The sequence below is a fragment of the Hippichthys cyanospilos genome, chromosome 7 (genome assembly GCF_059441005.1).
Source record: "Hippichthys cyanospilos isolate Australia breed blue-spotted pipefish chromosome 7, RoL_Hcya_1.0, whole genome shotgun sequence".
In the NCBI taxonomy this organism is placed as follows: Eukaryota; Metazoa; Chordata; class Actinopteri; order Syngnathiformes; family Syngnathidae; genus Hippichthys; species Hippichthys cyanospilos.
The window spans coordinates 20,405,929-20,426,423 of record NC_142375.1 but is presented as its reverse complement, the minus strand read 5'-3'; the positions used below and the strand labels follow the sequence as shown (position 1 = coordinate 20,426,423).

Here is a 20,495-nt window from a genome sequence, read left to right as displayed (position 1 = left end):
TATATGGTTACAGGAAGTTATTTCAATTAAAAAAATAATATTGGAAGCAATGTTGTGTGAAAGATACATAACAATTTTTGTAAAAACGAAAACACAATTAGTAAAAATAAATACATTTTGGCAAGAGATTAAATGATTTAACTTACAAGTTAAATAGAACTGAACTCTACTGTTGCAGTAATTCTTACCACTAGAGGGAGCCTGCGCACCACAATTTGTACCTGCACAATACTGAGACGCTTGACACATTTTTTTCCCTAAAAATATTCTCCTGAGAACCATTCTATTTATTTGTGTCCATTGTGGTTGACGTCTGATTTTTTGACTCATTCAAGCTACCCTACTAAGTCCTAGAGTGCTCATTCGAGGACAATGTGGGGCTTTCCAATGATGACTCATGTGTTTGGTGGGATGCTATAACATTGCTGAGACAAAATGGACACACCTGAGCAAAAAAAAAAAAAAAAGTATTTATAATATTTGAATAGTGTCATTCCAAGGATGCCACGGGCTCTTCTTCATGTTTGTCCACCCCTGAGTCACGTCCAGACAATCCAAACATGTCCACCTTAAGTAAAGCTAGTGAACAAAAATACGGTAATTTGAGTGTAAAGTGTCACTCATTGGCATCCCGTTGTCGTCCCAAGTCTTCAAATGGCCTCCTGTCATTGCGTCCAAAATGGATGCTTTGTTTACATCGGGGAACACTAACAGCTCACCGGCTTTTCATTACCTGCCGGGTCCGCCGTTGTCTCCCAATGCACGTCTCCGTCTTTGTCCCTGATCCAGCCGCAGAGGCCGTCGTCGAAGGAGCAGCTCAGGAAGCCAGAATCTGCCCGGGAGGGAGACGGAAACAAAACTTGATTGCCAGACGGAAGTCGTCCAGTCACAGAAATACAGGTTTTCTGGAGACGTTTATAATTTGGGAATATTTCAACCAAAAGAAGCCTATTTTAGGAGACAATAGCGGGCCAATATATTTCACATTTTCACTCACCTTTCAAGGCCAACAGAATATTGTGTGCTATGTATAAATATGGGCGCTGACATATGAAAGATTGACTTCCATTCTTCAGTTAAAATTGATGTCGGTAATAGCTGCGTTGTAAATGTGGAAACACCGCCATCCGATGGTCACAGTTAACATTACAGTGTTTAATTGGATTATATTAGTCAAAGTTGTCATCTCCACTCGATAAAAAAAAACGTCTAACCAGAATTTTATCATTTATTATTGTTATTACTTTTTTAAAATCTGGTTTAGGAGTAATTTCAGCGATGGGTGAAGTATACAATCGTGTCATGTGACTCGTGGGGTCATATGACACGCATAGCCTTACCGGGGTCGTCCTTGGCTTCGTCAGCCGTGTTGCCCAGCTCAATGTCAAAGTCCAGCACCGTGTTGTGGTTGTGATTCCGCGGGACTGGGGAGACAAACGGGGTCAATATGAATACCCGCAAACAAAACTTGTGAGTGTTAAGTTTGGCAGACAATTAGCTATAACTAAAAAAAAAGAGATACAATTATTATTATTATAGTTTCCTAAAAATTCTATTTAATATCCTACTTAAAATGTAACATTTTCCAAATGACTCGTAATTGTAGACTATAAGAATACACAAACTTGGATTGAACAATTACTGTGAGCTTGGTACAGTTTGAATTCTAGTTTGGGTTTTTTTCTGCCCCTCAGACACGAACGACAAAAATAAAAAATCTCAGCGTGATTTAATAATAAAAACGTTGGGTGCAGAGCCTGTTCCAGACTCATGTGACCTGACGGATCCAACAAGTGAGTCATAAATACTGGCATGGCCTAAAGCCCTGCAAGCGGAGGAGGAGAAAGACTCGGACCCGAACCTCCAGCGATCCTTGGCATCCGGCGCTCTACGTGTGTGTGTATGCAGATGGTCTTTGAAGGAATGTGCCTCCCCCTTCTACTTGGATATCAGGCATCCGCTCAAAGAGCGTATAAATAAAAATGATCCTGATTAAGGAAGGTGTAACCTGAACTGTGAGTCAAGAGACTGAAAATAGATCTTGAACTGTCCTCTTCCTCATTATTTATCCTCTTTCTAATGGATGACCCTAAAAAAGATTCATTTTCCATTTGGACATATTCATCGCAAATAAAATAATGAATGTGGGTATAGTAAGCTTAGTTGGTGATTAATTGGGGCTACGGTGTCTACGAGAGCGGAGGAAACTATTTTAGGAAATGTGGTCAAATTATAACTCCATGGTTATATAATCAACTGGGCGTAAAGGGTGTGGCATTTATTTTTTTGGTGGAGTTCAGGGTGAGGTTTTTAGTAGAGAAAAGTACATGCTAAAACACTGAATGGGGAGTTTTGGGTACAAGCGCGGATACCAAAATTGTTTACGGTGAAACTACTGTTAGGGTTGAATGAAGAATAAATTCAAGAAGTATGGTAAAATTATAACTGGTCCGTCCAGGGATGTTCCATCGTCGTTTCACTTTTTGGATCCTCAGTGCTTTGCGGTTTTTTTTTTCCTCTAAAGGACCCTAACTCATGATGCAACACTCTACACTCAGTCCTAAAGTGGAGTCTGAACCAGCCCTAATATATAATCTTGTTCAAATGAAGGCACTTTAGCTTAACTCTTTCAGTGCCAGGCGTTATTGGAAAAGGGAACCTCTAGTGGGCCAATATTTTTGCTTTTTTAATCACCTTTCAAGGCCAACAGAATATTATGTAAAATGTCTATGTAAATATGGTTGCTGTCATTGAAAGATTGACTTCCATTCTTCAGTTACGCTTGCATGTAGTTGTGTTGCAGTGTGGAAACACTGCCATCCAATGGTCACAGTTAGCACTACAGTGCTCAGTCGGCTTAATATTAGGTAAGGATTAGTCAAGGGTGTCAGCTCCTCTCCATAAAAAAAAACGTAATTCACTAGTCGCAGTGAGGTTTTTTTTTGGGGGGGGTAAAGAGGTTCAAACAATGGATGGGTTCGAAGAATTAAGTATGAATAGAGTAATAAAGTAATCAATTACCTTTGGTAAGTAAGTGCTAAAGTAATCGATACTAAAATACTGAAAACATTCAATTCTGAGGTAATGAGTATTACATGAATTACTTTAGAGCATTCATTAACTCTAGGTACTCGGGTACCTAAAGTAATTGATTACTTTTATCTATCAAGTAATTCATGAATTTAATCTTTAAAGTCATTCAATAATTTAACATGTATTACTCTAGTACTTCATTCATTTAGTGCCAGCCATTTTTACATCCTCCTTTAGCCAGACACCTGAAAAAACGGAAAAAGCTAAAAATAAGTACCGGTACCCGAAGTAAATGTCAGCACTTTTAAAAACATTTATTTGGGATTTAATGAAAAAAAAAAATCCTCCTTGGAGTGCTGTGTTGACTCAGAAAGTGGAGCAAAAACTCTGCAATCGATTGAACCGGCATCGATGCTAACGTTAGCGCAATTGTTTGTACTCACTGTCTGCACCATTAGAATTTAGAGGACAGTGGCGCTAGCCTTGTCAATTTACGCTGAATGACGATTGCCCGTAAATATCGTGGAGGCTGGAGGCTCCTTCTTTTTTATTTGCCAGCGATTATATGAATAAGCGCTCGGTGGGGGAGTCGTCTCCGAAAAGCAGCGACTTGCAGACAGGTGCTAATGAAATCATCCCTCCGCCCCTATCCCCCCCCCCTCCCCCCATTTCTAATTACGTGCCGCCATCTGCCCGCGCAAACACCTCACCTGCCCCAACCAACTTCGCGGCAGCACGCATTTGGAGTTACGCTCGTAACCGACTGGCTGTAACCGCGCGGTTCCATTCGCGTCCTTGTTCGATGATGTGTAGTAAAAATAAAAATTCACTTTTTTTTTTTTTTTTAAACGGCAGATGCTCAAAAATGATCATCTAACTTTTGACTGCATGTGCCGCTTACTACATTAGACGATGTAGGCAAGATAAATTTAGATCATTTAGAGTCACCCATCTGTCTAGGATACTCATTTGTGATTCCGGCTGCTAAGGGTGATCTCCCTATATATAAAAGGCGAGTTTTTATACCGTATTTTCCCTACTATAAGGCACACCTAAAAGCCTTCAAATTTCTCAAAATTTGACAGTGCGCCTTGTCATCTGCTGTGCCTTAAACGCTGCATAAACAGCAAGTTTTCATTTTTTGGGGACAATAAAATTAAATTACTTGACGCCATGTAATTTCTGTAATTTTTTACCTCTGCATTTCAGTTCTAAATGTATTTTTTACGATTTAAACTTGTTTGAAATTTTGATATCAATCAAAGCAGGGCCAATAATATATGCTATGTATGCTCCAGTTTGGAAGCAATTTATATGGGGACAAGGTGCAAAACCAGAATAAATAAAATCAACAAAACAATACATTTTAAGGTTTTTAGTTGCAATTAAAAAAAAAAAAGTTTAATATTTAATTGAAACATAACTATATTCTAACAGTCTTTTCATTTTGCACTACAATATGTTCTGCACTACATTTTTAGCACCATTGTCTCTGTTTGTTGTTTATTGCTATTTATTTATTTATCACATGGATTGTAGTCTGCTGCTTGGGAAGTGAACATAATAAGAATTTCATTGTGTAGTACAACTATACATATGACAATAAATCTATAGAATCTCTTAATCTAATCAAGGTATTTTTTACCCATCGTTCAGCTAGTACTTTCTACAAATTCAATCTTTATTCTTAATTTCTGATTGACTGACTTGCGTGATTGTTTTGTTGACATTCCCTTTAGTGCAGCTCCATCTAGTGGACGCATAACACAACCCCAGCCACTACTGTAGCTTCTATTCTATGCGCCTTATATTGCGGTGTGCCCTATTTATAAAAACACTTTTAAAAAAAGCCTTATAAACCGGCGCACCTTGTAGTGTGGAAAACACACTAGTTCTTTTTAGTGTTTCAAACAAAATCAGCCCAGTAAAGAGTGTCTTTTGTGGTATAGACTCTTGGAAATTTTTATGAGTCTACTGATGACAGACATGTCTACTAAACATAATGCTGCAAAGTTAAGGTGAATTCAGGGACTGGATTTGAAAAAGCAAGACAAGCCGGCCTTTGAAGGACACCTTAAAATGGCCAAAATGGATCTATAGATTAATTACGAACGACTTTTTTTATTAACTATAACCGTCAAAATTAGTTTAAAAAAAAGGAGTGCTTTATACAGATTCACGTTTCGAAACTCCTGAAATAAAATGTTTCCTGCGGCATTCTAATTTGTAAAGATGCACCTGTGGTAGCCACCCTAATGTTTTGAATGAGAGCTCCACGATTTAAGTTAGGAATTTATCACTTGAGCGTTTTCACCATCTTTTTACTTCTGCATTTTCAAGTGAAAATAATGGCCCAAAGGATGAAAAAACAATGTGTTTTAGCAGCGCTCTCAAACATTTCCAAGTATCTGAAAGTGCTTTAAAAGTCAGATGTATAACCTTTATTAGCAAAGTAGCTTTTAAAGCCTTGTGCTGCCTCTAAACGGTCATAAAATCCACAAACACTATTTGTTAAATGGCCTATAATTCCACTAAGAGCCACAAAATGTGATTTTTTTTTCATGCTGCGGGGAAAAAAAAAAAAAAACTTACTGTGCACATCTCCCCGCTGCTTGGTCACGTCCTTGTGGATGCTGTTGTCCACGGTGGTCGCCTGAGGACGCGGCGTCGGAGTCGTCGCCGGGGTCCGTCTTGTGGGGGTCGGCGCTTTCGGGGGGGCGTAGGGCTTGCGAGTCGGTCTTTTGGTCGGGACGAAGGGCTTCCGGGTGGAAGTCGTGGTCGTCCGCCTCGGAGGCTCCGTGGCGATCGCTGCGGCCGTGGTGGTTCTGGGGGCGGCGGTGAACACCCTCCTGTGTGTCACAGGGGGGCGTAGCGTGGTGGTGGTGGTTCTTCTCTGGTCCACGTCGGGCAGCTGGTTGTGGAAGCTGGGTGGCAGTTTGCCCGGCCTTGGCGGGTCTATGACCACCTTGGGAATGGCTGGAATGACAAAAACGTGCAGATGGAGCGCTAACAAGTCGTGAAGATGTAATGAGGCAGACAATTGGCCGTTAAGTGTCGTAACGACACTTTTAATATGCGTTCGGTTGCGTCCTCAAACTTGTGACGTCCCCCAAATGTCTCGTTTTTACCAACCGCGGGCGGTTTTATGGCACTTATGCTGTTTAGAAACACACAAGAGCTGGAGACTATCCCGGCAGACTTTTGGCAAAACAAACAGGGGACATTTGCAGGACACATAGATGAATAAACAATAACATTAAGTACTTTTCTGTGTGCAGTGATTGGTCGAATACAGTTTCGCGTTTTGAACTCTGCTACTTAGCTCTCGTGTAGTATTTTGGGTTAGGATTACAATGCCGAGATGTGCAAAGCTTCAGCAGAAGTTGCCTGGTTTGAAATCCAGTTTTAGCGTAAAATCTTAAAACATGGGTTTGAGTAAAATTAAATCATTCAATGCCAGGGACGTATTTTCACGTTTTTTAAGAGTTTGCGCGTTTAATCCCGTATACTTAAGTATCTTTAAATTAAAGTCCTTAATGTCCTTGAAGAGATAGTGTGTAAGATTTGAAAGTTTTGTGCGATATTTACCATTGTCTGTATCTCTAACAATCCCACCCCCCATGTAATATAATTTAATGATAACTAGACCTATGATTATATTTAAACATATTGCTGGTCATTAAGCACCATTTCCTTTTTAATGAAAAATGGTCTAAATCTTACACACTGTCCCTTTAAGTATCGATGAAATACTTAAGTATCAGGGATTTAACGTTCGGACTAAAAAAAAAAAAAAACGTAAAAATAGGTCCCTGGCATTGAATGAATTAAAAACTCCTAATTCCTTATGTTGAATTTTGAATCTGTCTCCAAACTCTTGACTGGAACTTTGAGCCCAACTGGAGTCACGTAAGGAGACTCCATTCCGCCAACTGCGGCACGAGGACCACACGCAAACCACATTTTGATGACGTCACGGACGTTGTCCTTTTGTTCCGCTGCGCATTCTTCACGTCTGAAGGTGTGATGGGGGGCGGGGGGTGGGGGGGGGGGGGTGGGGGGGCTGCGGTGTTGTTGGGGTAAGGGGTCGCCTCATCCGGGTTTCACGTGTTAGGAATGTGTGCGGACAAAAGCTCGGTACCTCACTTGTCGCCTTCTCATCTTACGCCGGACTTTGATATCTGATTCCCGTGGTGGATATTGCGACAGGACCCCCCCCCCCCACTCCCAACACCCACCCTATGCCCTTGATGACGGCGAGAGGAAGCGGCGTGTCCTTCCCGCTCACTGGACTGCCACGCCATTAATGCCTGCCGAAGGACTCAATGATTATAATTCTCAGGAAACTAATGGACTGTGTGAGAGCCAGGGAGAAACTCCTCTGCAAAATAAATACATTTTGCAAGCTCAATGACTCTTTGGCCCGATTAAAATAGACAGAATGGAAGAGCAACATTCTGGGTAAATGTGATAAGGATGCAAAAAAAAAAAAAAGCAGTGACTGACAAGTCTTAGAAAGAAAAGAAAAAAAAATCCCTCCGCTTTTTCCAATGTGTTGTCTTACGTTTGCAGTCTCGGCCCGTCCCCCTGTAGCCGTCTTTGCACTTGCACTTGTACGAGCCCGGCGTGTTGAAGCAGGCGGCGTAGGCGCCGCAGCGGCCGCTCTCCAGAGTGCACTCGTCAACATCTGCGAGGGAAAACGGGAGGAAGGAGGAAAAACACATGACAATGAATGAGCCATCGCGATGTGACTGCGGAGGTTTTGCGGGAGGACAATTGGGACGAACGGTCATGGCGTTAAAGCGGGATGGGCCTAATATTACAGTAGATGAGACGAGCATTCCAGATATGCTTTCAAACGCCCAATATGGTCATTTAGGCCGTTGTGTTCATAAAGCCTTACATAAAAGTAAAGAAACAAAACTTCAAGAGAATAGCTTCAAACCATACATTTTCTGCTTATCATCGTAGTCTTTGATTTGTGGTATGAAATATAATTGCATATACACAGCACCAGGAGGTGCAGTGTCACTCACATGAGCAAAGTCTGTGTTGGTGTTATAAAAGTTTTCAAATTGATGTCAATATTTTTTCTAAATCACAATAATGCTTATTGTGATTTTTGAAAAAAAAAATCAGCACAATGTTTAATATGTTTTTCTTCACGTTAAAACATTTAAAATACTGATGCTCCTATGTTAATGTTCCAAATCAATTTACTGATTTTTTTTTGTTTAAGCATCAAATGGTTCAGTTAGTCAACGTCAATGTTCATGTTTCTACTTTAAATCAAGATGGACATCCGATTTTTATTTCAAGCACTTTCATGCACTTTTTTTCCGTTTCAGACTAACCTGTAACTTGTATAAACCCTGTAAAAACTGAGTTTTATTCTGTTTTATAACTGAGTTAAATCTAATTTGAGATGTACATATACCTACAATTTTTTTATAGATAATTATCTTATTTATAGGGTCTGGAACATCATAATGTACGAACATTCTTGTTCACTCCACGATATTTTATATACTTTGGTCCTGGTGGAATTTTCGGTACCATATTTTAGGGGTCTCTAACCAAAACGAGGCATTCGGTAAACCATGGAAATTTGGAAAATCTCCTACACCAATTTCATCAAACAACATGAAATTGGATGGACACGTTAATCATAAGCCGAAAATCCAAATGACAGAAAATCAAATGCGAGCGAATCGTACCGATACACTGGTATTTCCCGTTGATATACTGCAGGTCAAAGCCCTCGTGGCACTTGCAGATGTAGCTGCCAAAGGTGTTGATGCACTTCCGGAACCTGGGACACACGGCGATCCCAGTTGCGCACTCATCCACGTCTGCGAAAATTTTCACAAGAGGATGAAAGATCACTATTACTTATTTATAGCTGATTTGCATTTTGCTTTTTCCGTGATGTGAAAACTTTGGGAGCGTGGACATTATTATGCAGGCACAAAAACAGAGTCCAATTTAGAGTGACTGTAGTCTAGGCTTGTTTGGGAATAGACCTCACATGTTGTTCCTAGAATATTCCTAGTGTGACTTTTGGTGCCAAGAGTCACAGCTCCAGTTACCGGCGTGATGCCGCTGTCACGTTCTCTTTCCACGTCTGCATTTTTCGGCTTGAACCTCAACCCTCTCGCCAATCTACAATCCGTCTGTCAGTTTTCAGAACTGATTTTTCTGTCTTTTTTTTTGTCTGTTTACACACAGATGGCCCCAAAAACCCCTGATGAAAACAAGCCTTTTATTTTCCATAAAGGAGGTTTGAAAATGCGACATCATCCTTGTTCTATGGATTTAATGTGAAAAATCTGAAATTTTGTGGATAGTAGATTTTGGTCATCATTATTTTGAAGTGATTTGGTATTGCTGTGTTTTCCTTTGAACACCCGAAAGGAGAGAAATCTTTGAATGTTTCACAATTTGATTAAATGCAGATTTTCGGGTCAACTAATCAATTCAGAATCAATTTTCAATTCAAAAAGAGTCGAGTCAATATGAAATGATTTCACACTACTTCAGATAGAATAACAAAAGGAGAGTGTCAAAAATTAAGTTTTAACTACAACTCTTTGAAGCTAGCTATAAATTGCATAGCTTTTGAAATTCTTTTGTTCATTTCCCAGAGCAGACTACATTCCATAATCGAGCAAATAATAAAGTAGGCAATAAAAACAAAACCAAACAAACAAAAAAATGGTGTGAGTGGTGTCAAGATCACATAGATGGAATCAATTCATTATTTCTGGCAGACAACACAGAGCTAATGTTTTGTTAGCGGAGGACATTAATAGATTCATATCCAGAATCTTCTCGTTTTTAAGTACACCAGTCCAAAGAACGCTGTTGTGAGCTCTGGCCTAAAACAAAATTAACAGGTCATAAAACTCAGCTGTGAAAATTTAGCATTGAGACGGAAGTGGAGCATCCCATGCAACACCTGCAGCAGGTTTTACTTCTCCTCCTCCTGTCTTTATGACTGATGTCCATTCCGTGTCCTACAATTACCCAACCCACAAGTTATATGGGGCCGTAGGGCAGAAATGAGAACTAGTCAGGGGGAACGTGCTAAAAAAAAATGTTTTAAGGCGACTCTTGCACTTGATCAAGTTGTTTAACCTCTGGTGTCAAAAAAGCCGGGAGATCTGATTTGTTTTTTCTTCCAGGTTTGCTCTACTAATCCCCTTTTATCATTTTACATCGCGTGGTCTGCCACGCTTGGATCCGGGGAGAAAAACACAACATTCCTGTCGGTGATGTATTGCGTGAGTCGTTCTACAGAGGGAGGCGCAGCCAGAGGCTCAACTTTCAAGCCAGAGGAGGTAAATAAAGACGGCACCATCACTTACCCACGCAGGTTCTGCCATCCGGAGCCAGCTGTAGTCCCGGCGACGGACACTGACATCGGACCTCTCCTTTCAGCACCTCGCAGCCGTACTGGCAGTTGGCCATGCTGCAAGTGTGAAGGTCTGGTGGTTACAAAGGAAACAAGACACATTAGTACGAGCTGGTGCCCTGAGAGAAAGCGCTCTCATGACTTTATCCTTCATAGGATAAAAGGGGGGCCGGTTGTGGGGCGCAAACAAAAGGAACAAAACACACGGACATTGTTGCATTCCGCTGCGCCAAAGACTGACTGTGCTGAAACATCAAAATCTCGATTTGGTTTATGCAGGACTCCTTTACGACGAAATAAGACTTGCAGACAGAAATTTGACACAACAGGGGACTTTTCTCTATATGTCTTGGATGGAAACATAAAAAAACATGAAGTGTATTTTACAATCTGACTGATGTTAAAAACTAAACATTAAAAAAAAGAAAGAAAGAAAATGCCAAATTTTCAATACATTTTCATACATCAATTTCTCACATGTCTTTCCCTTTGTTTCATCCATCTTTCATCTTTATTACTTTTATCTTGTCTTCAAGTGTTGCACGCGTCGGAGCGTTAATAGCTCAGGGGAAAAAGCTGGCCCTGAGTCTGTTTGTCCGGCTTTTTTGAGCACTGAAGGAAAGCGTTCTCTTACCTAGCTGAAATTCTGAGGATTTAATCAATTTTCAATTAAAGGAGGTCAATTAACTATTGATCAACCATAGACCGACAAAGCTTACCAAGCCACTAACCTTTTATTTATCGGTACAACCGTCGGAAAACTGTTGGACGACTGTCAATCGGCTAACGCTAATCCGATTAACTGACCTATTCATCAGTAAAATAGACCAATACTAACAAACTTAAACCCTACCTACAGACCTATCCAACATTCATATTGATGGATTACGGACTAACACCAATCCAGCTGGGCAATTCATCAGGATGAGCGGCTGACAAAAATTATGGAAATATACTTCATTCGTAACTGTTGCGATTGGTGATTAACTGTCAGCTGATAAAGCTAACTATACCAATTTTTCAATGAAGCTAAGTGCCTGACACTCATATCTACAGTACTTCCTGTATCAATCCATCATTTACCAAAACCAACCTACTGACCATTGATTAACTGTTAACAACACCCTACCAATTACTAAGCAATTTACCTATCACTTCGGTTCATCTCCTGCCTTCTTTCTCGTATTGTGTGGTCTGAATACAACAATCTGGACTCATTTTTCACTCAGAAAATGCGCACACTTAACAGGGTTTGAAAAATGACCTGCAACAAAATCTACTCAACCAAAACTCCTAATCGATACTCTTAACAGACCTTTTTTCTGGCCCATCAGAAATATCAACTCAGGCGTACTTGGTCCATGTTGTGTGCATCAAAACCACGGCAATGACTCCAAAACGATTATACGGTCAACTGGAATTTGCTCCTGTCATCTCGATAACTCCTAACCGTGAAGTGAAAATTGAAAAGCCGGGCCCGTTCCGCCAGGGCAGTCGTCTCGCAGTTTGAGGACGGTGGGGCCGGCTGATTAAATGCTGCACTGATCTATTGATCAGAGCTCGGGCGGCAAAGACAATTCGAAAACCGTCCTTCACGCGGCACTGCAGAACATAGCCTCAAGTGATGAGCAATGGAAAAAAAAAAAAAAAAGTGAGATACTGGAAATGACAAGAAACCCAGGTGGAAAAAACACGAGGGGGGAATGTTTATTAGGCAAGGTGACGGAATTTATTGGGAGACATGCACAGGCATCTACTCCCTTTGCTGGGAAACACTACAAAGGAGCCAGTAAAATGACACTGTTCCTAAAGGTTTTTACTTTCTACACTGCTACTGGATGGAACGTAATGCCTCGGTAACGTATAGGCATGTTACGTGTCAATCATTATAGCGGCACTACTGATCTATCGATAGAATTACGTCACAGCAGCATTACGTCACTTCGTGGCAATGTTTGACAAAGTCAACATCATAAACGTGATTAGCGGGATAATAAAAATACATGTGCTGCTGATTCTTTGTGCTGCTTTTGTTGATATTAACATTTGCATAATTTTCAGAATTAAGTACAGCGGACCCCCGTGTTACAACGTTCCTGACTTATGTTATTTTCATGTTGCGACATGGAACGCTGAGTTTTTCATCCATTTTCCCAGTTATGTGAACAAAACAACTGTCATGACCCGAGGCGCTTGGCTGTATTTGTGTTGCTTCCTCCAAAACTGCAGCCTTGATTTTTCTGTTGCTTTTTTCTGTTGGTGACTCATTGCTTTCATTGGTCACATATTGTGTACTATATTAGGCATGCATATTACAGTATAGATCTCAAATTCACTTAGTACCTCCCCAAAAATCTAAAATTCAGCTGGTCTTAAACACATCAAGAGGTCAATGAATTCATTGGTATGGACCAAAGATGTCAAAGAGAGTGAAGCAGTGTTGGGGTTTTTTTCATACTATTTTTGATGAAATTCACAGTTTGTAAATGTGAAACATAGAATAAAATTGAATGTTACGTCGCAAAGGCTGTTGCTATTTTTTATGAAAATCAGTTTGTAAATGTGAAATATAGAATAAAATTGAAGGTTACGTATTGTAGCAAAGGTTTTTCTTGCATTTTTCTAAATTAAAACTGGGGGGTGCGAGGAGCTGATGACCCCAAGTTTTTGTCATGTGAAATGTAATCGCAATAAAATAAGAATGTTCATCTTTTATTCTTTACAGTCACATTGATGCACTTTTGTTTTTGTTTTTTTTCAGTTTTAGACTAAGCTGTAACCTGTATAAAAGCTGTCAAATATAATCAACAGATGTTAAAAGTTGATTTATTTTGCTTTTTAATGTTGAAAAGAACACAGGCTTAGGTATGCTTATACAATTTTTATAGATAATAATTTTATTCATAGTCAGTGTGTCAAGTGCTTTGGAGGGGGCCCGAAAACTTTTCTTCACAAAAATTCACAAAGTGGTCCAATTCAATTGGTTTGCATCCACTTATTGAGGTAATTTCCATTGATTGAAATATTTCTCTCAAATGAGGCTCATTTTATTCATTTTGTAACAACAAAAAATACTTACTTCCGCAGGTGCCGTCGGGCATTAGCATGTAGCCATTGAGGCAGTAGCACTTGTAGCTGCCGTAGGTGTTCATGCACCTGTGTTTGCAGGGCCGCGGCTTCAGCCCGCACTCGTTCAGATCTGCAGACAAGACGAGAAACGGCGTCGGTAGAACGTGGGAGGGGCAGAAATTAGTCAGGGAGGGCAGAGGTGAAGAGGTTGGATCCACTCAGGTGGAGCTGTCTGTGTTTGTGGAGAAGGCCGACGTGTTTGGACGCGTCCGCAAAGCTCACCTCCTTCGGCGGGAAGCGGAGAAGTTACTGAAAATGTGAATTGAACTTAGGGGTGGCAACTTTACGGTAAATCGGAAGCGTGGAATGAAAGGTATCGCGTTGGGGTTCAAATTTGATTCGTTTTTGTCATATCCGTGGGTAATAAAACAAATTGAAAGTACTGTATAGCATTTCATTTTTTTTTGTAAGAACAACTTTTTCAAGTTTTAAATATTTTATTGAATAATCAATTATTCCACTGTCAACACATTAACATGGACGATAACGCTGTATTTGAGGAATATGAATTAAACGGCAAAGTCCATTTGTTTTCATCCAGTGGGCGGCCATTTTGCCTCTTCCTGTTGACCTAAAATGACATTTCAGTTGCTCAGTGCTCAGGTAGCAGCCAATCATGGCTCAACTTGCGAATGTCACATGACCTATCTCAAAAAACAGCTGAGTCATGCTTGGTTGTTTACTGAGCAAATGTGATGAAATTTTCAGGTAATTGTGAAAATGGTGATCCTCTGAGATGGGTAAAATTCGGTGGGTTTTGATGTTTATTTTTCTATTAGTCTTTAAAATAACAAAACGAAAAAAAAAAACATTTAAAATATTGAACAAAAAGCTTTAAAAAAATATCTAAAAAACACACATTCAATAACTGTTTGATAAAAATTTCATCATTGTAAATACTTTAATCAAGAGTAAGCTCAAATAAATTGAATTTAACTCTTGTGTAGTATTTTGTCCAACCCTTTGATCTTTACATCAAAGGCATTTCCCATCAAAGTTAAATCATTGCACCAGGGAGCTGAAATTTCACCCACATGGTGACAACATGTCCACGTTCAAATTAGCACAACCGCTTAGTTATGAGTGTGTCGTCCCTTGTCTAAAATCCCGCGAGAATGATGTGGAAGAAATGATCAAAATACCGCACAAGGGTTAAATTACCCTTGTTAAATTTCTGCTCTAGTTTTATTTGATTCCCTTTCAATTCACTGAATTTTGCAAACCTGGCTAGCTGCACGTGATGGATTGACATGATTAAATCCCGCTGACTCACAGCAAGTTCACCGGGACGTCATCCAGCTGTCTCTTATCCAAGCAGTACATCATTCTTGGCTTCTTTCATGTTGACAGGACACCCAAAGGGCGTGTAAAAAAAAAAAAAAAAATCCATTAAAAAGAAAAAAATTAGCTCCCTACCACCACAAAAGGTATTTTTGATAACCTGAGCACAGGTGGAGCTAATAACTGTATAAATCTCCCATCCCTCGTCGCGTCACCGCGATATCCGCTTCCTGCCTGTCAGCGAGCTGAGAAACGATCCTGATACGACTTCATTTTGCTTCATACGCCTGATTTCTAAATGCTTTAACCAGTGACAGCTTTATCCCTTATTTATGCCTACCGGCCCCCTGAGGTGACTTCCCGGCGGCGGACTATTTTAACGTTTGGCAGTGTGAAAAAGTGCAGGTGTGACTAATGGCCCTGACGTTTTCTCCTTAGGCACAGCGCACGCCGCTGCGTTACAAACGCAGAAAGAAAGTGCAGCAAATCAATGGCCTTTTCATTTAGGCCTTTGAATTTGGAATAAAGCAATTTATTCCACGGGCGTATTAAATCTTGACCCTCTTTAGTGAAGTGGAAGCAAAATCACGCCCTATAATTCTACACCGCACTTAAATGTGCGTTAACAGTGCGGGCACAAATTGCATCCTGGGGGAGTTTATTTATTTAAAACGATACTTATATAGCCGTTTTCAGCTATAAAATATTAATGGTATATACTAGAACAATTCTGATCGACATTATTTTTCATATATATGCCGCAGGCTGCTTAAAATTGGGCACAAATGGCCCTCGGGCCATAGTTTGGACACTGAAGGAATCCTGCAGTAAAAAAAAATATATTTATATATATAAATATATATAAAAGTTAATATTTTGGATGTAATCAATTTGTTAGCTGGATTAATAGCTTAAAAAATCGTAACAGTAAATGAGATGTAATCAGATAAGAACCAATCACAGCTCAGCTGTGAATGTCACATGACCAAATAAAGAAAACAGGTGAGTTTTGAGCACTTAGTGTCATTTTTAGCCGACAGCAAGTGGCAAAATGTATTTTTCAAAGTACTAACAATAAAAAAACATTCAAAAAATCGTAGTCGTAAAATAATTTCAAGACAAAATACGATATTTTTTACAATTAAAAGTGGTTAAAAAAAGTAACGGCCAGACTTGTCACAGCTTCTCTGCTCCCACATCCAAAATCGCATCGTGAGGATTCTCATTCGAACATAACTTCCACTGACATAAATCCAACAAGGAAGCACAAAACGATATTTTTTTCCATTAATTAAAGGGCTTATAATGTAATGCTATTATTTCGGCAGCTTTGGTAAAAGGCGAGCCAATTAGCTTTCTTCAATCGGTTCTATGGAGCGTGTAAGAAGAGCTTAAGGATGAGAGTACAAATGGGATAACTCACATGCTAACAAAGAGTACAAAGTCCCGAGATCAACTGGGACCAAACACAACATCAACATTTGTCTCCATGGCGTTCGGAAATAAACTCGGCTTTATTTTGGATACAATACCGCCGGCTCGCGTAGATTCGCCGCAGATCAAAAGACATTCGTGGCCGCTTTGATTAGCACCGTGGACACGTGTGCGGCGCCTTGTCGGTGGGACTTCTGCATAGCTTCTAAATTTACCGTACTGTACACCACGGGTTCGTTTGTACATATGATGGAATTCTTCTAATAATAGAAGCTTGTGGTTTCATGAAGCCTGGCTACATAATAGGTGACTACAGTTGGTATTAGAATTGAATTCGTATGCCCTGTCCACATTCCGAAATGAACAAAACTTTATTGCTTTAATAATGCAAAATAACAGGTCATATTTTCCCTATAAAATCACAATTCTGACCTGCCGATGTCGGAGGGACGCATTTAACCGCTTCGTCTTTAACGCTCTACACCTGTGCGCACTCATGCAGACAAAAAGAAATAAAAGAGAAAAATCACGTCACTTTTTTTTTTTTTTTTATAATTAACGGTGACTTCTCGCCGAACAAACGAGTTTCTTCCAAAGGAGACAGCGGGTGTTCTCATTACTGCGACTACACAGAACAAAAATTGACGCCGTTTGGTGGGGGCGGTGCTTGCCTGCGGCGATGAAAACCGAGCTTGACAAAAATGAAAAGTTAAAAGCAATGTTGAACAGTCATAGGAATTTTGCAGAAAATACAACCAATCATTCATGGAATGTAAGACATAGTCTATACTGTATACGTAACCGGGGTTCTTGGATACGGGTGGTAAATGTCTCCACCTATCTGCCCCCCCCCCCAAAAAAAAAGAACGTCACTCCAGCCAAAGTGGAGATTGGTCAAATTCTCAGAATCCACGTTTGCGTGTAGCAATCATAAACCGGAGTTTTATATCATCTCTTTATTTCCCGCCAAAAACGCTGACCCTGGTGACGTGAAATTTGATCTTCTTTCTGATAGGACAGAATTTGGCAAAACTATTATCACCTAATGCTTGTAAATGAATAAAACTGCGTATTTGTGGAACAGTATTAATTTAATAATATATAAACAGATTTTTTTTTAACTCGAAGAGGAGGGAATTATTTTGGTTTAAAATAGCCCTGGTTACTTATAGACCAGGTCTAATATTTTTGCACACTTGACCATGCAAAAAATTCTGCATTTTCAGAATCATTAACTAGGAAGTTAACCCAAAAATATTATTGCCAATAATACATTCCATGCAACCCCACTAGTTTTTTTTTTTTTTTTTTTAAAGAATTATGATTAATACTGCTTTTGTGGAATATGAAAAGGTTTTTTTTTTTTTTTTAAATCCATCTCAGGGAGTGTCCATTTTGCGGCTTTCAATTGAAACATCCAGTAGTTGGTCATAACTCAGATAACAACCAATCACGGGTCAGATCACAAGATCTAACTCAGAAAACACTCCAGTCTTGATTGGTTGTTACCTGAGCAATTATGTAATTTTTACTCAATAACCAGTGACCAAGTTAGGAAGATTACACGCAAAAAGAGTTTCGGAGGATTCTAGAAAATTACGCACGACCCCGGGTCAAATCTGTAGGAGGGTCAAACAAACATAACACACGGGTTTAACTTCGGAGCCCTTTGCCTTCGTTACCTGGGTGTGTTTATCAAAAAAATCCTTTTTGATACTCTTGGATACATGCATGTTCCTCGCAAACAAACAGACCCCCTAAAAATGGAAAATGTCCTGATAAATAATCAGTGATTCTAAGAGGGCCTCTACAACACCTGGTGCTTTGGCCCAAATAAGGATGGAGCGCACATGCCAAACAGCCTGTGAGGAGGTAAAAGACAAAGTGCATAGAAGTTGAGACGCAAGAGAGAAAAGTGTCGAAAGTGTGATAGCTCAAAGCTGAAGGGTGATGGTGAAACTCGAAAGCGGTTGGTGGGACATACACTGGATCCTTTTCAATTTCAAGCGCAGTTCCAATCCCAGTTCACCCTTTCCTGTCTCATTACGTCCTACGTGCTACCCACCACCTCGGTTCCTCACAGGAAGGAAAACAATCTAGCACACAACCGATGTTCTGTCCTGTTCTTTTTGCTATTTGTTACGTCCCTAGCTAGCTCGCTAATCATGTCCCATCCTGTTTTTTTTTTTTTTATACTTGTGGCTGGTATCGCTTCCTCACAACATGTAGCCTAGCCCACTACTCTGGTCCTGTCCTGTCCGTTCTTGTCCCATTTGCCCTTTCGTCATGTCTCTTCCTCACAGAGTCTAGCATTATCTAGCTAGCTTACGACTCATGTCCTATCCGATATGCTACATCTTTACCTTATAGGGTGTCATTCTGGCTAGCTTACCCGGGTTTTACCCTGTCCAATTCTGTTCTAGTTGTTATATAATTTCTTCACAGGGTGTAGAACCTTCTACATATCACACTAAATATGTCCTGTCCTCATATTTTTCTCACAGTGTCAACTCTGCCTAGCTCCCTACCCTGTCCCATTTGCTGCACGTTCCATCCCTAGCACTGTCTAGCTAGCATAATACCCATGTCTTGTGACGTCCGTTTCTATTAGCTACTTGTCATATCCCTTCTTTAGCTTGTATAGCACAACATAGCTCAGTACCAAGATCCTGTCCTGATCAGTTTTGGATCATTTGCTTCTTTTCATGTCCTTTATTCACAGGGTCTAGCACTATCTAGCTAACACATTACCCATGTCCAGTTCTTGCCTTCAATAAATTGAAATACAGGGGAAACTTTGTCAGTAGTTCAATTCAAAATGCGAATTATTGATACAAAATACATACAAAAGTAACTAAGTCAGGTATATAGATTAAAAATCATTCTACGGGGGTGCATGTATCAAGGCATGTGGGGATGACTCTCCTTAAAACTCGACGAACAACCCAAATAAAAGAGAGTTGGGCTTGATTCTGGTTAATTCTCACAGTGTATGCCCATCTTAAAATATTCGCCATGTGGAAGCGGAGTCGTGTATTTGGCAATCCAAGTCTCACAGAGGTATGCCGTGCTTCATTCTCTACAGACATCTAGCTCAGCCGTGGGCTTTGTTTTTCAGGAACGATCTCTCCAGGCACTGGTCTAACAAAAGGGTGATCGTAAACGGCATCCAAAAGATTGAGGACGGCCTTTAAAGAGCGCAAGATGACAAAGTCGAAGGCTTAGGATCAAGGCATGCTCGGCATTTCATGCGGGCGTTCCTCAAGTTCGCTTTTAGACCGGCGTTCGTGGTCATCCTCTCCACACTCTGAGAAGTAACCTTGAGCGAACGAGGTGAAGGCGTGAAGTTACTCCTTCACCATGCACCACGCCGGGAAGATAAATCTCACCCTCCGTCACCGGATGATGGTCCACCGGTAGAAAAATGGGTAGGTGACCGGACCACATCGGTGGAGTCAAATAGTCCTGCTGTTCTTCTTGCGAAAGAGAATAGTTTAAGTGGAAAGAAGGAGGTAATTTGAAAGAGAAAAAGTGGTGGAGGGACAAGAGAATGAGAAGGCAGTGGATTAGAACACCTCTGACCGCTACATTCCTGGAAAGTAAAGAGGAACATTACGCAGTAAAGAGGATTACACTTGTGGAAATGCACATGGAAGAAGGCCATTTGGGAGAAAGTGGTCTCTTTCTCCTGCCAGCCGTTCATCCGCTTCTTTTTTTTTTTTGTAGTAGGATATAAGGGAATTACAGTATCTTACGGATTTGCACCATCCTTCGGTAAAGCGCATCAGGAGGCTCAAAGAGCGCCGCTTCCATTTAAAGAAGCGAATCATCGCCCTGACGACAATGCTTAAGCCTGAGGAATTTTAGGCATTCTGCTTTCTCCCCGTCCAACTATGTTCTCCTCCGGCACCCGACACCTGTTTGTATGCGACGGGAGAGACGGCGGCGATACGCTTGACCGCTTTGGACACCGCCGCTTTCAAAAGAAGCGGCTGAAAATGACTTGTATCATTCTGGATCGTTAGAAATAAACGGACAGAAACAGCTGCCATACTTACGCCTTTTGAATTCATTCATTGACGGCTGTGAAAGATTCAGTGTATATATATATAAAGATTCAGAAGTATATACGTAAAGAATGACTAAGAGGAACAATTTGCTAAAAATATATTTTACTCCTATAGCTACAGTACATACAAATCTA

The 20,495-nt window shown here is 40.3% G+C and overlaps 1 protein-coding gene across 5 annotated transcripts in view; it reads right to left on the bottom strand.

Moving 5' to 3' along the window:
• The window catches only part of npnta (nephronectin a), a 47,639-nt gene that overhangs the window by 4,327 nt on the left and 22,817 nt on the right, over positions 1–20,495 (bottom strand). For 2 of the 5 annotated variants that reach the window (XM_088420436.1, XM_088420437.1), the window contains 7 exons: positions 13,527–13,646; positions 10,401–10,520; positions 8,751–8,885; positions 7,598–7,720; positions 5,626–6,009; positions 1,341–1,424; positions 734–832 (listed from right to left, as the gene is read on the bottom strand). In XM_088420436.1, coding sequence (XP_088276562.1) covers positions 734–832; positions 1,341–1,424; positions 5,626–6,009; positions 7,598–7,720; positions 8,751–8,885; positions 10,401–10,520; positions 13,527–13,646 — 1,065 coding nt within the window. Of the gene's footprint in view, positions 1–733; positions 833–1,340; positions 1,425–5,625; positions 6,010–7,597; positions 7,721–8,750; positions 8,886–10,400; positions 10,521–13,526; positions 13,647–16,280; positions 16,354–19,680; positions 19,768–20,495 lie in introns of those variants that run through there. The other 3 variants (XM_088420434.1, XM_088420435.1, XM_088420438.1) reach the window with 3 other exon arrangements.